The following is a 22,687-nucleotide window of genomic DNA, read 5'->3' as shown; positions in this document are numbered from 1 at the left end:
AAAGCATTAAATGATTACCATTATCTCTGAGAATTTTAGCTGCATGTGACATGTATTCGTTCTGATGGTTGTGATGCTTCCTCAAGAAGTCCACTCTGTCCTGGATACTTGACAATCTGTTCAATGATGCTAACATCTTTCCAACATTTTTCGCAGTATGGTACATCCCAGCAGATACGTAAGCTAACTGTTCCTCTGTGTGTTCTTTACGTGGAGCATGCTCCTTCAAATGTTGAGGTAGAACCATGCCTTTCTCTTCAAATTCCTGTAGTGAAATAACAAATACTTCATAATGCAAACTTTATAGAAAATATCACCAATCTATCACAAGCAGTTCCTATCAAACTAACTAAAGCAGAAAGATTGCTTATTGATTGGAAGTTGCTGGACAATAACCTAGGGGGTATTATCTCAAACAGTTGTCAAACTGATATCTACCAATAGTGATGTTCTCTATAAAAGTATCAATGATCTATCAGGATTCATTCCAATCAAACAATCTTTATAAGGAGAAAACTGAATAATTGAAAACATTTTCACTGTCATCCTCCAAGGCGAGCAATTTGATTTAGATGATTTAGTGTTCACAAATTCCCCTGTTCACTGAAAATAACTTTGGGTAATTTTTGTAATCAGACTTAAAATTAAACACTATAATTTTGTGTTTCAAAACATTGTACAGTGTAACCTGTGTTATTTGATACACTGGGGGACCAGACAAAAATGTCGGATTAAGCAGGGTGTCGGAATACTCAGGTTTTTTCTGCCATGATAGGCATATTTTGGGACAAGAAAATGTGTCTGTTAAAGCAGGATGTTGGAATACTCAGGTGTCGGATAAGACAGGTTACACTGTATTACATTTTAAAAGAAGTTAAATGGAACTGTCAGTAACACCAGGGAACCAAAAAATAATAAATTATTGACTAACTCAGGGAGATAACTTTTGAATGGTAAATGTCAACCTATCAAAAATCTGAATGACCTGTATTTCATGATCCATAACATAGTGTTCATGTTACAAATTTTCTTTTTAATATTTTTCAAATATACATACCTTTTTCTGCATTCTGAATCTTTTGAGAGTATCAAATGCCATGTCATACATTTCTTGTTCATACAAAGTATCTATAGCTTTGTCAAAGAATCCCAATCTCTCATAACATGCACTGCTTTCAATTGGACGTCTCAACTTTCTATACGTTTCTGCTGCTTTTTCAAGCTGAAAAATATAATTATATATATTTACTAGAAATTTATTTTCCACTGCCTAAATCATGTAAATGCCTCATCAAGTCTGATAATGGAACAAGAAGTAATTTTCAAAGATACTGCATAATTCTTAATTGGTCATATTGTTACCCCATTTAGTTATGTTCAATGGAGGAAATAGTAAGTAACTAATAAAACTTGAACAGCTTCTACATACAATCTAGTGATTTATGGAGATGTATTTGGCCTCTTAAATTGCACAATTATGCTATTTTTTTATATATATATATATATGTTTATAAATAACAAGTGAAACTGCGAGCTACTGCTCACTGATGATACCCCCGCCGCAAGTGGATAATATTAATAGTGTAAAAATATGCAAGTGTTCGGTAAACAGGAAGTTGTCGAGTGATGAATCTGAAAACGCATCACACAGTAAAGCTGACTTATATAAATCCTGAAACCAAATTTCAGAAATCCTTGTATTGTAGTTCCTGAGAAAAATGTGACGAAAATGTTCAACTTGGCTATCATGTGTAAAATCATACAAGTGTTCGGTAAACAGGAAGTTGTCGAGTGATGAATCTGAAAACGCATCACACGGTAAAGCTGACTTATATAAATCCTGAAACCAAATTTCAGAAATCCTTGTATTGTAGTTCCTGAGAAAAATGTGACGAAAATTTTCAATTTGGCTATCATGTGTAAAATCATACAATAGTTCGGTAAACAGGAAGTTGTCAAGTGATGAATCTGAAAACGCATCACACGGTATGGCTGACATATATAAATGTTGATACCAAATTACAGAAAGGGTGGATGTGTAGTTCCTGAGAAAAATGTGACGAAAGTTTTGTGGGACGGACTGACTGACTGACGGACGGACTGACGGACTGACAGACAGAGGTAAAACAGTATACCCCCCCTTTTTTAAAGCGGGGGTATAAATATAGATTATTACATTGATACAAGTGGATTATCGAATTTATCCATTTATCGAGATAGTTAAAATATCAATATTAGATAAATCTGATAATCCACGTGTTACTATGTAATAATCTGTTTCTCTAATGATTAAAAGATAAATTTCCTTTTTTCTCTAAACCAAATTCCCCTTTGAGTGCCTTCCACTATCCACGAAGTTGTCAATTTCATTAACACCTGTTAGAACATTTTTATCATTTCAGGGAGCTGAGAAATGTTTTGACCCTTTGACTCAGCCAATCATCTTCTGAGATCATCAGCAACCACACATTGATTAAATTTTTTTATACAATGGGTTCGGAAAGGGATATATTTCCATAGAATTAGAGAAACAGGGTTATATAATCTGGCCCTTTAGTGCAAAAAAGTCATTTGCATTTGTGATGTCAAAAACATGTTGAAATTAATGTATTGAGCTACATTGGCCCATTCACTCATAGTTTTGGGTCAACTATATTATCATCAGTTTTACCCAAAATGATAATTTACACACATTTAAAACATCATTGTAAATTTTTTTTATAGCAAATTTTCTTTTCGGTAAAACTATTGCTCATATTCAAATATTGATAAGAAGTCCTAAACAGAGAGTATTTTGAGAAAAAAAAAAGAATTAGGGGAGGGGTTGCATAAGGAATCATGGTTAACCCCACTTCATTATGGAACATATGGTCTCTTGTGGAGAGTTGTCTTATTGGCAATCATACCACGTCTTCTTATTTTCATATGAACTACCTGGAGACATTTCAATTCCTCTTCCCATTTCAAATTGTTCAAACAGAACGAAAATAACAGTCAGACAGTTCATAGTGTTCTGTACATACCTGACCCATTTTCTCATATAGATGAGCTAAAAGTTCCCTCTCTCTGGCATTCTGTAAGCACTTAGCAGCATGACCGGGAAGGTTGACTTCTAAATACTGTTCTGCAGCTAACATAAACTCCTCTCTCATTTTTGCAGGGTTGTCCTTTATTCTGGAGGCTTTCAGCGCCCTCTGGTGAGACATTGCCACTTTCTCCATTAAAGGTTCACCTCCTTGTCGATAACACTTTGCTGCTACTTCATACAAGTTATGTTTCATGAAGTCTTGTGCTCTTTTTAACCATTCCTCAGGGGTAGATTCTTCAGCAAACATTCCATTAGTGGATACTATAAGAATTATATCAAAAAGATTAGCATTATTTTTAAACCTTGTAAAGTGAAAACTGAGTGGTGTCAATTAAATATGCATTTTCTTTTAAAGGTAAATGATGTAAACAAGAAGTAGGGATTAATAGATGTGCCCCTTTACTTAATCAGCAAGCAGGACCTAGAAATATATAATTCTGTCTAAAATAGTTTAAATTAGTTTGCATACAATATGAAAATAATCATAAATTGATTTGGTGATAAAGTTGATTCACACATTCTCCAGTAAGTAGCTGACGTTGTGAAAACCTAATTTGGCTTATATATTTTCATAACTTCATGTCACACAGACAATGTCATTTTGTATTTGAAGAGGACACAAAAATCCAACTCTTTCCATCAATCTCTTAAAATAATTGGTCCTGTTTCCATTTACAAAGAACAAAGTTATTAAAACTTACAATTTTGTACATAGTCACTACTGATGGCCTTGACCAAATGTTGAGCTTTGAAATACTCAAACATTGGTGCTCTTTTATCCATATCTTCGTCAAAGATCCATACATTCACCCTTGCTCTTGTTACTGCTGTGTACAGATGCTTAAGTTCAGAGTTCAACACTTTATGTTGGTTAGGGTCAAAGGTCAAGGCTCTTGGTCTGTCTTTCTGCTGCAAAATTTCTACAAGAATATTTTGTATATAAAAATCACAAGTAACAATTTTGGTGAAGACTTAAAAGTATGTTTTGTTGATACAAAACTTTGAGAATGTGTTTTATTGAGTGAGCAGTGTTAAGCAGGCAAGACAATGAATTGACCATAACATGAACGCTATGTATAAGTTCAAAAGTATATTAACAAAGATTGAGGGGGCAGGGCAAAATTTTTCAATAACAATGATGTATGCCAACAATATACAAGTTCATACCTTATATCATTGACATTAACTAGGGGTTCCCATTAAACTAATCTAATAACATTCAATACATAAAACTATGCAAAAGTTTAACTAATGGTACATGGTTGGAGGCAAGACCAAATGATGTTCACTGGTTGTGATTTGTTGATCTTGTTTATAAGTGTTTCTTAATTCTCGGTTTTTTTTTATATATAGATTAGAACATTGGTTTTCCGGTTTGAATGGTTTTACAGTTGTCCTTTATGAGGCCCTTTATAGCTTGCTGTTTGGTCTGAGAAAAGGCTCTGTGTAGAAGATTTACTTTGACCTATAATGGTTTACTTTTATAAATTCTGACTTGGATGGAGAGTTGTCTCATAGGCAACTAGATATCATTGAGATGGGAGCCATCTCTGTGGGCCCCGCTGTGAATAATGTGCATTAAAAAATTGTATCTTTACCATAGGACATGGGTTTGTCAACTGAAATCAAAGTTTATGACCTTGACCTTTGACCTAGGAAGTTGTAAATAAATTATGACACACCCTTTGGTGTTGGTTTATAAACATGTCAAGTATAAACTTTGAAATGATAACGGTTCTCAAGATATAGAGCGGACACGATCTTTCCCATAGGACATGGGGTTGTCAACTGAAACCAAAGTTTTTGAACTTGACCTTTGACCTAGGAAGTTGCACATAAATTATGACACAACCTTTGGTGTTGGTTTATATACATGTCAAGTTTAAACTTTGAAATGATAACGGTTCTCAAGATATAGAGCGGACACAATCTTTACCATAGGACATAGGGTTGTCAACTGAAACCAAAGTTTTTGACCTTGAACTTTGCCCTAGGCAGTTGTTCATAAATTATGACACACCCTCTGGTGTTGGTTCATATACATGTCAAGTATAAACTTTGAAATCATAACAGTTCTCAAGATATAGAGCGGACACGATCTTCACCACAGGACACAGGGTTGTCAACTGAAACCAGTTTTTTTACCTTGACCTTTGACCTAGGAAGTTGTACATACATCATGACACGCCCTCTGGTGGTGGTTAATAAACATGTAAAGTATAAAGTATGAAATCATAATGGTTCTCTAGATATGGAGCGGACACAAAGTGTTACGGACGGATGGACGGACGGACAGACTGATCACTATAGGGGACCCACCTTTGGCGTGGCCCTAATTATACCACATTTTCTTATATCTATATCACAACATCTCCATTTTTTTTTTATTAAACTATTAATCTTATCAAACAAAGACTTAAGTACCAAAGGGGCAACTTCATTTTATACTTAACATTCACTACTCACCTGTATTTACTGTGACCAAACTCTCTGTTCCAGTTTTCACACTTTTACTAAGTCTCTCCAAGAAATCTGTCACAACTCTCCATTCTTTTGAAGCCTGCAATAAACATGTACAACTTTTCTTAATTTAGTCTCTGGTGAAGGGCTTTATCACATCTTCATATCTTTATTCAAAGTAAAAAATACAAGACAGTTTTTCTTTGTTTAGCCTACTAAATTGACTATGAACATGCAAACATCTAAGGATCAGGCCATTATAATTACATAACAAACTACACATTGCTCATTGTTGAAGGCAGTACTGTGACCTATAGCTGTTAGTTTCTATTAATTGGGTCTCTTGTGAAGAGTTGTCTCCTTCTCAATCATACCACATTTTTTATATATATATATATACACACATGTTAGAAACAGATTGATCAATGGTTTCAAATCAATCTTCTTCGTCCAGTATCAATTATAATAATTAAAGAAGTAACTCTTTCATACCTGTGAATCCTTGAAAAAGTTGTAGAGCAAAATATCATCAAACTCCAGACCTTTAGCTTCATATATTGTCAATATCAGACCACACTGAAGTTCTTCTGGCACATTCTCTCTTGCTGCATCATTTACAACCAAGATGGCCTGATGAGCTCCAAACTCGATGTGAGAGGTCTTACGTTTGTTTCCTCTGAGTAACAGCGCCAAGTCACTAAAGCTACAAGACTCTAACAAGACTGGTTGTGGTCCATGAAAGAGTCCTTGATCTTTGTTCAGTCTGTCAAAGGATTCTGGGAAAAATTCAACCATAACATCAAGGATACTAGAAGCAAGAGAGAGAATTCCTGCATGTGAACGATAGTTGTGTGTCAGCTGGTATACTTGCTTAGGAATTGCTACTCCAGAGGTTTTTCCCATGGCCTGAAAAATAAACCCATATATTTTTAAAATATCATAAATATGACTTTTTAAAGATTTTTTTTCATAGAAATACTGAAACTTATACAGTGTCTGTTTTTAATTTAGGTAATTAATGTAAGTCAGTGAATTTAATTTGCCAAAACTCTTCTTATTTTGGTTAGAGGAAGGTAGGGAAATCTTAAACACATTTGTATTTCATTTTGATCTTATCACTGACAAGTATTGCAAATATCTCATTAATAATTAAATAAAGAGTGTAAAAAACTTTAAAATTACCTGTAATGAATGACTAGCATAGAAGAAGAGAGATTTGAGATCACTGAATCTGAAGGATATCCCTCTCATTATGCCCTGAGCTGTATCTCCAGTCAGAAACATATCATTGGGATTCTGACACAATCTCAAAAGTAAACAAAGCTCAGCCTGCGTGAAATCTTGAGTTTCATCAACAAATATCTGATGGATAACCCAGTTCATATCATGCTGTTTACACACACGCTGATACACGTTGCGAACAAGATCAGTCTCGTCAAACAAGAATTTTTGTTTTCTAGCATGTTCATAGCGTTTGAACAAAGTGTAGATATGTTCTCTTTCTCCTGAAAAATTAGGTGCTCTCTTTCTTCCAAGGTAAAAATATTCTTCTTTCTCTAGGTATCCTGTTGGTTTGGATAAAGCTTCATATGAACCTTTTATAAATGACATTATTTCTGTCCACACCAGTGAAGGATGATATTTCTTTCCGATACCTTTATTCATGTGCGGCCATATTGTTTCAGCAAATAATTCATATGTCATTTCTCTTCGAGGAGGTACTCTCTTCCTGTTTTGACGATCTTGGTTTAGATTATCTTGATCATCTTCCAATCCTTCTTCTTCATCATCATCATCACTGTCACTTTCTTCATCAGAATCTTCCTGAAGAAGTGGAAGAATACTAAGGGGTCCATCTCCATCTGTCCATCCCTGAATATCAACCTTCAAACTACCATCCTCTGTACGATCAAAGAAGTAAGGTTCATCTATTGATGCATCTAGCATGAGCAATAACTGTCGAGAGGTAACGAATAAAGGAAACTGGTAATCATTCAAATCCTGAAACCGATTGGGCAAATTTTGATTTTCTGCTTCTAAATGATTTTTAGCTAGATCACAGGCATGCATAAGTTCCCTGAAGTTTTTCTGGACTTCATTACATAATACAGCATTTTTGGTGATGAAGACTTGATGCAAATGGTCATACTTTTGTCCATTAGCATCATCGATTTCTTCAGCCTCATTTTCAATATCTGGTGCTGCAGTAGCTCCCTCTTGACTTCCTCCTGATATTTGTCTGTCCAGGGGTACATTTTCTTCCTCAATCAACACATCTTCAACTTCTGAAATTTATAATTGATGGAAAATAAATATTTCTGTTTTGGGTAAAATAATTCTACAAGAATAAACTGTTGAAAAGAAGTTCTGTTAAATCATTTCCTAATTTTTCAAAACAAGTTAGCTAAAAACTACAATCAATTCAAGCTTTATTTCTGTATCAATAAACATTCTGTTTAAATTTCATAAATTAGAACAACTATAAGATGTTATGGCATCAAAATCACAGTAAAAAAATATGGAAAAGAAGAATAATTTAAACACATCACATACAGACATAAATATAATATATATATAAGGTTCCACCTACCCTGTGTTTCACCTGAAATTGCTGTGTTCAGTGAAATTTTGACTGCCAAAAACAAAGTTCATTTATCAGAGGAATTTTCTGTCAATGTTTTGTTTATTGAAGTATTGATTATACAACATCCTCATTTTAGCTGTTCTATATACACAATCTGTACAAATTTCTCAGCCTAATGAAGAAGTTTCCTCATGTATTACAAAAACAGCAGTTGTTATTTTTTATATACATCTGTAGATCATGTTAATAGACCCGTCACAACGCAAGAATTTTTTATTCTTCCGAAATTGAAAACCTTATTTATAATCAAATCAATACCTTCTAGGTCCTCTTCCTCCTTTTCTTGGTTCCTTTGTTCTTTGTAGATATCACCTCTGGGTAACAGTGGAGCATCAGCCTCCTTAGCTTTTGTCCAGTACCATAAAAACCTACTCCATAATCTATACAGGCAACAGGTTGTCTTGCCTGTACCACTACGACCTAGTAAAAGGATAGGTGCGTTTGACTGGAGATTAATGATGGCATGTTCTAAGTCTGTCACACGGAATGGAAAGTCTACTTTGATTTCAATGTTCTGTAAAATATGGGAGATAAGATTGGAAGAGAAAGAATAAAACTTTAGAATGTGATATTCTGTCTCGTTGGCACTTGCAGGTGGGAAGTATTGCTTGACTTCCTCCAAGACACTCTTTTCAAGGTCTGTTTCGGCATAGATCCTAGGAACTCTCTTCTTTTTATTAGAATACTGTTCATGTTTGACACCCTTCAGCTTTTTCTGTATGATGCAAGACTCACCTCGTGTGTGAGATTTTACAATTCTTTGAACAGAACTGTATATTTTATCATGGTCAAAGACTATGTCCCATACTCTTATGATTTCTGAGTATATTTTTCCACCTTTAACTGGACGATCTGACAATTGTTCCTCGTTGCATTCAAGAATTCTTTCTGCCGACTCACTCAATCTTGGAGAAAAGGCAATGGCAAGTTCCCATATAATTCTTCCTCCTTTGGTGATCTTGGCTTCATACAGCCGTAGTGTTTCAGGAACGTGATGGAGCTTCTTGCACAGAATTTTAGTCCACTCGCCAGCTGCCAGATGCTGAACCTTACAAACAATTCTTTGTTTTAATTCAGGGAGAACATGTTTGTCCCTCAAGGCTTTCCATACATCAGCAGTACATTCCACTTCCCATTCTAAATTTTCAAACACTTGTGGATCAAACTGTAAAATATAATTGCTTCATTATGATTGATTGATTGAGGTTTGCTTAACAGTAAGGGGCAAATATTTCATACATATTCAAGTTGAGAAAAATTAACAATAAATACAGTATGCAGGTTCTGCAAAAAGGGTTGTCCAAGACACAATATGACACTATATATAATTTGTTCAAGTCTCATCTGCAATCAAAACAAGTTCTTTTTTTAAAACATGTTAAAATCAGTTTTAATTCCTGGAATCTTGGAAGAAGCAGGATAAGATGACCAATAGTAAGGAAGTGATTGGCAACTTTCAAGTTTGGAAACACCAAGAATTTTTTATGAGTCTGTCAGGCTTTTTAACCCCAGGTACATCCATCAAAACATACTGTTTTTCAAAGTAGAACAGATAATGGGTTAATTGAAAGCAAATACTTGGTTTTACCTGGAACTGTTCTTCTATACTCTCCTCTTCATCATCATCTAAGTCCTGTTCTATTTCCTGCTGCAATGGTTCTGGTTCCTGGTTTAATGTAGGTTCCACAGTAACTGGTACTTTATCTGAATCCTGGGGTTTTGGTGTCTGGAAAAAGGTATAACACTGAAGTTTACAAATCAAATTAGTTAAATATTTATATAGGCAATTGAAAGAGCTACTATACATTATTCATTGCAACCATGAGCTATATTCAAATTTAATAATAGGAAAAATATGATGATAAAAGTCCCATTGAAAGGAACCTTTATAACTCAAACTGTATGGTCTAAAGAAAATGTATGGCTTTCCATGACCTATGACCCTTATCAAAGATGCTTATAATATGTATAAGTGTGGTCAAAGTGTATCTAAACATTCTTTCTTACAATTAGATGTTTTACCTGAGATTCTGCTTTATCCTTTTTGGACTTTTTACTGGATTTTTCTAAATTATCAGCTCTACTGGAGTATTTACTGTAAGCCACATCATCCAGTTCATAAATCAGCTCCTCGATTCTTCTTCTCAAAGCCTCTTTTCTTAATGGTGCTCTGATGACAGGTTTTTCTACAACAGTGGGCACTTCCTCTGCTCTTTCATATTGCAGAAGATCTTCTGCTTCAGCATCTATAATTCCACCATTTTGTTCTGAAGGTTGGTTATCCATCTTGGTTTTGGCAGACTTTTTCTGCTGTCCAGTTGCTTTTGGTTTTTTGGATGAAATTTTGGTTGGTCCACCAACAGATGCCAATCTAAAGAACTGAAGCCTACGATCATTCTTAGCATTCAAATAATGAATTGGGAGTTTGCCTTCATTGTTCTTTACATTTGATGAGATTTTCTTGTCACAAAGAAGTTCTGTTGCTTTTTGTACAGTAGAATTGTACTTCATTTTAGCAACCAGGTGGTAAAGACTGTCTCCATTTTTATCCTGCTCATTAGGATCTAACATGTGGTATTTTTCTTGATCATTTTCAAACATTTCCAAAAACAGGTTGAAAATTGAGAAATTCCCTGTGAATAAAATAAAAGTATTAAGTTTATAAATTGCAAGGCATACATCTATGATTATGTTTGAGTTTGGCACTTGTGACATACAAGGTGTACCCGATTGATTATAACATGAAACAAGTTTGTCAATTTTTTGTCAAAAATCTGTGATTCTATTCACTGTATATATATATATAGGATCTCCTTATTTGTGAACATAAAAAAAACCCATTATTTTATATGCTTATGTTTACTTATGATACCAGCATTGTAAGTTTTATGTAAACAGGAAGTTAAAACCACATCTGACACACAACATAACATGCTCACATGAAGCTTGATACCACATATAAGAAAGCTCTAATTTGTACTTCTTAGAAATTGTCTTAGGAGGACAAAGATATAGCAGTATAGCACTTCCTTGCAGCAGGAGTATAATAAAGTTATTCAACAGCTCTTCACCTGCAGTCATATAAATCTATAACATCTTTGCTTTAGAAAGCTGTATAAATGGAAGTGTCTACCTATCTCTTTCCCTTTTTATTACTATTATAGATAATGCTGCATGGATGGGTGTGTCTTCCTGATTGACAGACATCTATCATCTTACTTATATATTAACTTTATCCATTTCCATTGCAATAGATAATATTGCATGGATGGATGTGTATCCCTGATTAACATCACCTTCCTTACCCTTATTCCTTTATATTGCTGTAAATAAGCAACATGTATGGGTGCGTCTCCCTGTTTTACAGATGTCTATGCCCTTTCTTACCTCCATCTCTTTCTATTGCTGTAGATAATGCAGCATGGATGGGTGTGTCTCCCTGGTTGACAGACATCTATCACCTTTACTTACCTCTATCTCTTTCTATTGCTATAGATAATGCAGCATGGATGGGTGTGTCTCCCTGGTTGACAGACATCTATCACCTTTACTTACCTCTATCCCTTTCTATTGCTATAGATAATGCAGCATGGATGGGTGTATCTCCCTGGTTGACAGATATCTATCACCTTTACTTACCTCTATCTCTTTCTATTGCAATAGATAATGCAGCATGGATGGGTGTGTCTCCCTGGTTGACAGACAGATGTGATGGACAGGCTCCATGGTTAAATAAAGTCTCCAGTACTTTAAATTGTTCCTCTTGTACAGCTGCTTGTATACATCTCTTGCCCTCTAAATAAATAAATTTAGAAAAAATATTACTATTTAAAGTTGCAGGTGTTGTAAGGGCTTAAAGATATTTAAACAGTAACTGTATTTTGTGTTTATCTTGTCACTGGCAAGAGAGTATTTTGGATGAAATTGTGGTGAAATTTAATATACTAGCCATAAGTGTTTTACAATTAGTCTTCTTTGCTGAAAATCTGATAAATATTAATAAAACATGTTTATTTTAAATTTTGACAAAGTTTTTTTCGCAAATGCCAGAGTAAAAAGTGGCTTCTTAATGCCTTCTTATATATATATTAAAAAAAGGTTTGTCTACGAACAGTTATAAACAAGTGAAACTGCGAGCTACTGCTCACTGATGATACCCCCGCCGCAAGTGGATAATATTAATAGTGTAAAAATATGCAAGTGTTCGGTAAACAGGAAGTTGTCAAGTGATGAATCTGAAAACGCATCACACGGTATAGCTGACTTATATAAATCCTGAAACCAAATTTCAGAAATCCTTGTATTGTAGTTCCTGAGAAAAATGTGACGAAAATTTTCAACTTGGCTATCAGTGTAAAATCATACAAGTGTTCGGTAAACAGGAAGTTGTCGAGCGATGAATCTGAAAACGCATCACACGGTATAGCTGACTTATATAAATCCTGAAACCAAATTTCAGAAATCCTTGTATTGTAGTTCCTGAGAAAAATGTGACGAAAATTTTCAACTTGGCTATCATGTGTAAAATCATACAAGTGTTCGGTAAACAGGAAGTTGTCAAGTGATGAATCTGAAAACGCATCACACGGTATGGCTAACATATATAAATGTTGATACCAAATTACAGAAAGGGTGGATGTGTAGTTCCTGAGAAAAATGTGACGAAAATTTTCAACTTGGCTATCATGTGTAAAATCATACAAGTGTTCGGTAAACAGGAAGTTGTCAAGTGATGAATCTGAAAACGCATCACACGGTATGGCTAACATATATAAATGTTGATACCAAATTAAAGAAAGGGTGGATGTGTAGTTCCTGAGAAAAATGTGACGAAAGTTTCATGGGACGGACTGATGGACGGACGAACTGATGGACGGACTGACGGACGGACTGACAGACAGAGGTAAAACAGTATACCCCCCCTTTTTTAAAGCGGGGGTATAATAATAATAATGTGACTGTCTCTAAACAATTCTGCACTTATCACGCAATGACTTACTGATACATACCAATATTTTTCAATAACTTACTGACAGGGCAATAAAATGTTTAATGGTCAACCTATTAAATCACATATTGTTTTTCCTCATACAATTACCTACCATTTTCAATTACAGCACCACTTTTGAGCATAGATTCAATAATTTTTGTGAGAAGCTGATGAGATCCTTTGAGTGAGGAATGAATGATGACTCTTGGTAGTTTGATACCCTTGGCATAATCCAGTAGGTCAGTCTGACCATGATGTTTCCTATGTTCATCAACTATAACATCTAACTGTCTCCAGTTCTCTCCCTTTACTAGTCCTGTTACAATTCTTTGGTAGTACTTGTACGGTATCTTAGCTAGTCTTTCAGGAATTTCTGTAATTATAAAGGATGTATGGCAAATACTTATTTATCATTGAATGATGCTACACCTTCTTGTTTTCATATGTACACCCCTCCATATTCTGAATGTATGTACCTGTCCCAAGTCAGGAGCCTGTTATTCAGTGGTTGTCATTTGATGCTGTGTTACATATTTATTTTCGTTCACTTTCTGTACATTATTTAAGCTGTTAGTTTTCTCCTTTGAATTGTTTTATATTTGTGATTTAGGGACTTTTATAGCTGACTATGTAGTATGGGTTTGCTCATTGTTGAAGGCTGTACAGTGACCCATAGCTGTTTATTTTTGTGTCATTTGGTGTCTCATGGAGTTGTCTCATTGGTTATCTTTAGTTGGTCATTAAAACAATAAGCAATGAAAAGGAATCAATTATCTGTCCCTTATATTCTAAACGTGCACAGTTAATTCTGTGTCAACGCTAAGTGATTGTACAGTCGATTCCACTTAATTGCATACCGCTTAATAGCATAATTCGGATAATTGCATACTTTTCTCCTGCACAAAACCATTTCCCATTCATCTAGTGTTAAATTGACCAGTTATATGCATAGCCTTTAGTTACAAGTGGCATTTCGGTTAATTGCATAGAAAATAATCGCCAGCTAGATATGCTTAGTTAAAACTAACGAGATTTTCGACCGGAAACGGCAATTTGGTAAGTATATTTTTCTTGAATGCATCATAATTTTCGTTATTATTTCACATTTACTTCAGTGTTATTCAAATAAAGTTTAAAAACAGTTTCATTTGTGTTTATTTGATCATAAAAAGGCCTCAATGTGTACACAGGTAAAGTTTCCCATATTCTATTTTAAGCCTCAAGGTCATAAAAATGTCAATCAGCTGATTCAAGGATTTGTATACAAATCCTTGCCTGATTGTTGTAAAAACACAACCATTCTATTATCTTCTATCTCAAAAGGTGTTAATTATTGATTGGATTTCAAACATTGTTCATAAATTACATTTTGGGTGAATTTTTAAAACATAAACGCCTGTTAATTATCGATCATTATCCAATGTGTAATCTCTTAATTCGGCTAGGGGTCATCTATATTTATGTTAAATATTACAGGGCATTTATATATGGCTGAAGAATTTTATCCATCAATCTTTCATTTTTAATATTTTTTTAAAGAACATTAACTTCTAATTATTATATTTTCTCATTTTCAGTCTCGTGTCCAGCAAACCCCATTACCTGTTGACTGCTTTGCATATACGAAACGAACGAGGTAAAAGTAACAGTATTACTTCACTGTGCAATCGGTAAAAACTGCATATTAAAGGCAGTTCATTACATATTTATTGTTTAAAATGATTATAAACTGTGTAGTATTATTAAACAGTTTGTTTTAATCAAAGCGTAACAATGTAATTTGTACATCCGGGTCATAGAAATTAATCTATTTTTAGAACAATCTTATTTTCGTATCTCGGGTTAAGGAAAAGTTGGTATATAAATAAACTAAAACAAAATGTGTTAATAAACTTTATTGAAAGAATACACAATGAAATAAAATGTATGACACTAGACAAATAACTTTTATTAGAATAAATAAGCATTCAATATGTTGTAAGTGGATTATGGATGCTCATCTTTCTTCAGGGATTTCCTTTACTGATCTGCACTATCAATGTTTTTTTACTCTGAATTTGGCATTTCGGATATAAGCATACTCCGCTTTATTGCATAATTTCGTCTGACAAATAGGCTATGCAAATAACTGGAATATACTTTAGTATTATAAGAGAACAATAGTGAACATTATGTTGCAAGTATGGAAAATGACAGTAGCCTGAGAGTAAATAAATGTTCTCCAGTTAACTTTAAAAAAAATTCTCAAAATTATACGTAAGTAATATAAACATATTCAAGTTTCAATATTATGGTGGTTACAATTTACAGGTAATGTAGTGAATTTATCTTCTAGTAAAGCAAGAATGTGTCCAAAGTACACAGATGCCCCACTCACATTTTCATTTTCCATGTTCAGTGGACCGTGAAACTGGGGTCAAAAACTCTAATTTGGCGTTAAAATTTGAATGATCATATCATAGGGAACATGTGTATTAAGTTTCAAGTTTATTGGACTTCAACTTCATCAAAAACTACCTTGACCAAAAACTTTAACAAGAAACAAGACAGAGGGACGAACAGACATATGAAGGAATGGACTCACAGACCAGCAAACATAATGCCCCTCTACTATCATAGGTGGGGCATAAAAAAATAAAATGTCTTCTGCATAAACAAATCAAAGCGCTGTAAGCGCTGAAGGCAGTTAACCAAAAACCAAAGCAACCGTAATTATGAAAACTGTGGCAATGTTGCCTCAACATTAAACATTCATATATAGTCCGAGATTACTCTGACGTCCAACGGCTGTTTTGCCAGACAAGCTGGGGCTGTGGGACGTCAGAGCTCGTCCCATATCAAAAGCCGAAATCGATAGGTCACTGTGAAAACTGTTAAAATATGGAAAAATAAAGGTTCGCAGGTAGGTGAAACTTACATAAATGAAGAGATAAATGAAAAATGAATAGATTGATGCCCGATTTATATAATTCCAAGGCCGTCAGTCGGCATCAATAGCGACGAAGCAGCGCATCTATTTTGGGTGGGCAAATATCCACTTTTTGATATGGGACGTCCCACGGCCCCAGCTTGTCTGGCAAAACAGCCGTTGGAAGTCAGAGTAATCTCGGACTAATTCATATATAGTACATTCATGTTTATCTAATGATTTATTTATTAAGGCAAATAATTTATATGTTATCAAGGTTTCAAAAGCAATGCATATATCAATGTATATTTTTTTATGGTGAGTCTGCAGTGTTACAAGTTCCCAATGATTGCAGTTGTTCTACTTGGTAGTTAACCTTGGTTTTATTTGACTGCTAGAAGTTCAATTTGACTTAGTATGAACATGTAATAGTATGAATGGACTGGTTTCCCTGGAAAGAAAACTGAGTTTGTGTTCTATAGCCGTGACAAAAGTTATGAGACACGAATCTGACAAATGTTCACTACAACAGGGATCAAAGGTGAGGTCTGACTGACCTGCCCATAGTAAATGTAAATGATTTGTTATTTTGTCCCATACATATGAATATATATAATTTAGGGGTGGGGATCTCAACGGTTTTCAAGTTCTCAAACAGGTAGGGGTAGGCAGAGGATTTAGGGGGGCAGCCCCCCCCCCCTTTTGGGGAAAAATTGGTTGCTTATATAGGGAATCACTGAAGCGTGACTGGAGCGGGCCCCACTTAGGTCGGTCAGTGGGCCCCACTTATGAAAATTTATGGATCCGCCACTGGGGGTAGGGTGACCCCAGGGACTCCCCCTATCTTTCATTTGAATTGTTATATTGTCCTATACATGAATATATATGGTTAAGGGGTGGCGATCTCAATGGGTTTCAAATTCTCAAACAGAAGGGGGTGGGGTGACCCAAGGGACTCCCCTATATTTCATCTGATTTGATATATTGTCCAATACATGAATATATATGGTTTAGGAGTGGGGATCTCGACCATTTTTAAATTCTTAAACAGGAGGGGTGGGGTGACCCCCAGCGACTCTTCCTATATTTCATTTGATTTTTCATATTGTCACAAACATGAATATATATGGTTAAGGGGTGTGGATCTCGACCGATTCCAAGTTCTCAAACAGGAGGGGGTGGGGTAACTCCGGGGACTCCCTCTATGTTTCATTTTTAATTTATTATATTATCCTATACTTGAATATATGCAGGGGCTGATTCAGACAGGGGGAGGGTTGCAGGCTTGCACACCCCTTAAATTTGCAAAGCATGTGTTGTTCTCAGCTTAATAAAGAATATTCCGATAATTTTACCTCAAATTTTTGTTAGCCTCGCTCTGCTCGGCAAAAATTTAAATTTGCCCCTCCTAACCTAAAATCCTGGATCTGCCCCTCATATGGTTTAGGGGTGAGGAGCTTGACCGTTTCCAAGTTATCAAACAGGAGGGGGTAGAGTGGCCCAAAGAATGCCACCTATATATCATATGATTTACTTACATTAAGGTATATATAATATAGTTGCATTTTTGTGAAAATAAAGAAATAAACTTTCAGCTACTTTAATTGACCCTTCAAAATTGAGAAAAACAAATAACCCTTCGAAATTGCAGTAATATGTTTACACTTTAAAAGCATCTCACATGCATTATCATCATTTATCATTTATAAAGAAAATTAAGACTGTGACCATGAACATGTATATTGTTAGATATACTGTTCCCAGCTGTCACTTTGTATTGGATTTTATAAATTAAAATTTGTCAAAAAGTAATTTTGAGTTTCTGAATTTTTCTGCTTTTTTTTTCTTTTACATATATCTTTTGGTTTACAATTCTAGTGTTTATATTCATTTACCATGCATAGATGTATTTTTTCACCTGCTTGGATTTATTTTGTAAATGATCGCCAAACCCGGAATTACCCTTATCCGCTTCCTGAATCGGATCCGATATTGTAAAATTTTGTCTTCACGGCCGCCATTGTTATGTGTTTACAATGTTGTTTTTGTCAATTAGATACGATTTTACTCGAATTTATGCAATAAGTGTCGGCGATTTTTTGTATAAAGCTAGCGGTTGAACAAAATGAACAAGGCTGTCGTGACTAATAATGACAAAAATAAGTTTTTAGCTCGTTTAATTGGAGACTTTGGTGAACATGGTGAAAAGGTTTGCCAAGTAATTTCTTATTTTCTTTCGATTGGAAGGTGACTACGTCGGGCGTAGTTAGAAACCAACTATCCATTCGAAATTCCGCTTGCAAAAGTGGAAGGTCGCGGACCTCGGACCACCGCTAATTTGCACCCTGCCTCCAAATTGAAAAGCTACGAAAATTTCTTTTTCTTTAATTTGAAATTGCCGCCAACAGCATGAACAGTTGAACTTATTATATAATAGATTACTGACGTAGTTGTACTACGTATTGATGACAAACAATATTCCTACGACTTTTGTCATTTGGGAAATCTAAACAACTTGTCTTAAGAGATTTTCGGCGATTAAATATTTCATACATTTGTTCTTTGACACCTTAGCTAAAAGCACAAGTCATAATGAACTACACAAGGATTCTTAATAAGCACTACTTCCTATGTGTAACTTTAAAACTTTTGGATAAATCGACGATCATTTAAGGTTTTTCTGGTCATATTTTTTGTAATCCAGAATAAAAAGTATTAAAAAAGTGTTCAATTAGTTATATATAACATAGTAGCGAGCTAGATAATAACAATGGCAAGTATTTCAGCATTTATTGGGTAGAACACAAATCTAGGGTGCTCGCATAATGCAGCTTAACTGCATAAAAATTACATATCAACCTAATCAAACACAATTCACTGAATCCCTGTATCAACACCTGCATTGAAAACATTTATTTCCAGAAGTGATATTTTTAGACTAGTGAATACATACCTGGATTGAGAGTTTTAGCAATAGAATCTGTGATCATAGACAGCATCTCATCCACAATCTTCTGATGTCTCTCTTTATTATGGTTGTTCTCTCTGATCACTTTCGCCATGTCAAAGTAAGCATAACCTGTCCTGGTTTTGATTTTTGTGCGACATTCCTCTAAAACTTCGTCACATTTACGACATTTGTCATAGGTTGGCCTTGAGGGTTGTTTAGGCATATAAGACTGTTTCCATGCATCATCTTCCTGTCGTTTGTTGGGTTGTGGTTGTCTCCCTTGAGGTGTAGCAGAAGCATTAGGTTTGCTCTGACTTTGTTTTCTAGCTTCTCGTTGCTGCTGCATTTTTGTCTGCTTAATTATCCTTTCTACATCTGCAGAGGAATATAGAATAAAACTTATGAGTAAAATTACAATATGTCAGGCTTAAATTAAAATATTGTTTGTTTGCCCTTTACCGACAGACCCTATAAATTCGTTCCGCCTGAAAATCTTTTATTTGTATTTACCAGCAAGATTTTATTTTATTTTATTTTTTCGTTCCTACAAAAAATCTTATATTTGTATTTCCCGCTCAAAGTTTTTTACCGGAATCCTCGGGTTTTATCTTTATCGTATAAGGTCTAGTCCGTTTGGTATCACGTGAGCGATTGACAGGCACACTTGCATTTAGAGTTTCAAAGCATTTGTTTGAAATCAATGTTGAACGCTTTGAAATCATGATATGACGTACGTTAACTCTGTATCTTTATACTTGAAGAGCCGGGTTCATTTACAAAAAAGTTCGTTTAATACAAAATTATCAATGTGTTTACAAACTATTTTGTGTAAACGGACGTTGTATTCTATGTAGGGATGGCCTTTTGTGATCCGTAGATCAGGATGATTATGTTAGCAATGCCTTCGACCAGCATTGCTATATTATTTATATCTGACATGAACCAAAGGTTACAAAAGCCTGTAAAGTGGAGAATATTTGGCAGTAAAATCGCCCAAGTTTTCCATACAGATCATTTATAAATGCGATGTAAAATACGTGACAATTGAGTTCAAGGATTTGTATAGTGATACACTATACAAATCCTTGTTGAGTTTAAGTCTTGTAGCATTTTTATTGGAAACATAGGCACACACGGAAATTTAAACACTAGGGACCTTTTCTACTAGTAATGTATGTCTGCCCGGACATATTTTACCAGGACAAAGTTATCTCTTACAGAAAGCCTTTAGCCGGTAGAGGTAAGCGTACAAGGTACGTAGTACAGAATATTAGTGCAAGTTAAAAATCTTCAAAGTTCCAGGCATATATATGTTACAGTGAATTTGTATAATCAGGGATTATGTAGAATCCCTGATTTTTCAGGGAATATGTAGAATCACTAAAATCATTAGTAATTATATATAATCCCTGAAAATGACCAGTGAGTTTACATAATCACTGAACATTTTAATAATTATTCTACAAATTCCCTAATATGATTTTAGGGATTATGAATAATTTAATGATCCTTAATTTGTTTGATAAAAAAAAATAATATAGACAAATTATATTTTTTCCTTCATTAATTCCTTGCCAGATGAAATAATTTTGCTTTTAAACACAGAGGATGATCTAAAAGATATAACCAACACAGGGTTTCGAGATAAAGTTGAAGACTTCAAAATTAATAATATCAACATCTCCTTTATAGCAATAGCTTTACATGTAGTGTTTGTTTATTAAAAGCCAGCGTCAAATGAATATTCAGGTAAAAAAAGAAGATGGTGGTGTTATTGCCAATGAGACAACTGTCAACAAGAGACCAAAATGACACAGAAATTAACATCTATAGGTCACCGTACGGCCTTCAACAATGAGCAAAGCCCATACCGCATAGTCTGCTATAAAAGCCCCCGAAATGACAATGTAAAACAATTCAAACGAGAAAACTAACGGCCTTATTTATGCTCTATTTTTAAATCCACAAAGCATGTTATTTGTGATACATGTAAAGCAAATGGTGGAGAAGATTATGGAACATCTGTTTTGTGTGGTTTTTGTTTTTGTTAAAATGAACAAGACATTCAGACTGTGAGAACTTAGGCATCTAAATGTAGGAAAAAAAGGCAGAACTTAGGATTGACACATAGAAACAAATTTTAGAGGAAGCTTGCATTTGGTGTAATATTCTCATAGCAATTCCACATGGTAAAAAAGGAAAGGGAAACCCGAAAAACATAATGACAATTGTTTTAAAAAAAGTCTGAACCAGGTGCTCTGCAGGGCGCAGCTTTATACGACCGCAGAGGTCGAACCCTGAACAGTTGGGGCAAGTATGGACAAAACATTCAAGCGTGATACAGCTCTGAATTTGGATTGTGATCAAATTTTTGACATTACATGGGTTTTTTTTTACACAAAACAAATGTCAAGATTTTACAAATCAATTAAAGATTTCTTCTTCAAACTTTTTAAATCTAAAATTAAATAGTTGACACAGCATAGGTTTCTGACACAGAATGAATGTGGTCTAATGAACTTAAAAGGTTTTTTTTGCCTTTGAGCAATTCACTATGCTGTTGAATATTAATCCTCTCAAAAAAAATGTTTGAAGAAATTTTCTTTTTATTTATGAAATCTGAAATGAGAAAAATTTAAACCCCCCCCCCCTTTTTTTTCACATCCCCGTTTCCCTTTTTCCAAAACTGATATCAATTCAAATTTCTAATGGAGTTTGCAACAATAACTACTCTTTTAAATACATCATAAAATATTAAAATGTAAAATAAAGTGCTTGTTATCACTGAATGGTAAAGATTGGTTGGTAGTAAAAGTGAATATACATTGTTTATTGTATAAAACAATAAAAAAAACTTCATCAGCAACATTTTATATTGGCAAATTTCCAATGAAGTTATTTACATAAAGTTATTGGCAAATAAAAATAGAAAATGACATCATAGTCATGTCTGGCAAATGTCCAACATCAAGGGTCCGGAAACGGTCATATATGCCAGTCTTGACCTAAACTGAAAGTATTTTGTCCTAAATGAGTAATTGGGATTTAGGACAAATTTTATTTTTTTACAGAAATAATTTCGGTCTTTCAATGTCATTTCGTTGAGATCGAGTTTCTAACATTGTCAAAATCGCCATTTTGAACTTTTTTTTTGTTTGTTATCCGTTTTTTGTAATAAAACTGCCACTCCAGTAAAGTGTTATAATCCTGAGGGCCATCCTAATAACTATAGTAGTGCCTCGGGGAAATATTGGCTAATGATCGCTAATCTCTTTACCTGTGTTTTTAATTAAATTTTTTATTGATCACGAGGTCAGAACTAATATTTTAAAGAAATTAAAAGTTCATAACAACTGTCTGCATTATTTAATTACTTTCCTCAGCTTAGACAATTGTCAATTCTGATTTAAAATAAAATTAAAATTAAATTAAATATTGTTTCACTACAAACACACGTGCTTTGTTTACTAATACGCATGCTTGAAATTCTCTTCCGCAAATTAGACACTAAATCGTAAATTCAAAATGATTTTATGCTAAATTAAAACAAGTCCAACTATTATAATTATTATTCAAACACTATTAAAGGTAAAACAGTTAAAAAGCCGATTTCCTGTGAATTTGATAAACAAAACTTATCCCGGAAA

At 34.4% G+C, this 22,687-nt stretch overlaps 1 protein-coding gene across 1 annotated transcript in view; it reads right to left on the bottom strand.

Moving 5' to 3' along the window:
• The window catches only part of LOC143042039 (TPR and ankyrin repeat-containing protein 1-like), a 58,587-nt gene that overhangs the window by 7,051 nt on the left and 28,849 nt on the right, over positions 1-22,687 (bottom strand). The window contains exons 15-27 of the mRNA XM_076214268.1: positions 19,044-19,415; positions 13,295-13,555; positions 11,832-11,987; positions 10,215-10,825; positions 9,781-9,918; positions 8,451-9,357; positions 6,731-7,833; positions 6,041-6,454; positions 5,555-5,648; positions 3,790-4,008; positions 3,024-3,349; positions 1,058-1,222; positions 19-265 (exon numbers count right to left, since the gene is read on the bottom strand). Coding sequence (XP_076070383.1) covers positions 19-265; positions 1,058-1,222; positions 3,024-3,349; positions 3,790-4,008; positions 5,555-5,648; positions 6,041-6,454; positions 6,731-7,833; positions 8,451-9,357; positions 9,781-9,918; positions 10,215-10,825; positions 11,832-11,987; positions 13,295-13,555; positions 19,044-19,415 — 5,013 coding nt within the window. The remainder of the gene's footprint in view (positions 1-18; positions 266-1,057; positions 1,223-3,023; positions 3,350-3,789; positions 4,009-5,554; positions 5,649-6,040; positions 6,455-6,730; positions 7,834-8,450; positions 9,358-9,780; positions 9,919-10,214; positions 10,826-11,831; positions 11,988-13,294; positions 13,556-19,043; positions 19,416-22,687) is intronic.

Source organism: Mytilus galloprovincialis, chromosome 1 (genome assembly GCF_965363235.1).
Source record: "Mytilus galloprovincialis chromosome 1, xbMytGall1.hap1.1, whole genome shotgun sequence".
NCBI classification, from domain to species: domain Eukaryota; kingdom Metazoa; phylum Mollusca; class Bivalvia; order Mytilida; family Mytilidae; genus Mytilus; species Mytilus galloprovincialis.
Note: the sequence above shows the minus strand (reverse complement) of the source record. Positions and strands in the feature narration are given on the sequence as shown.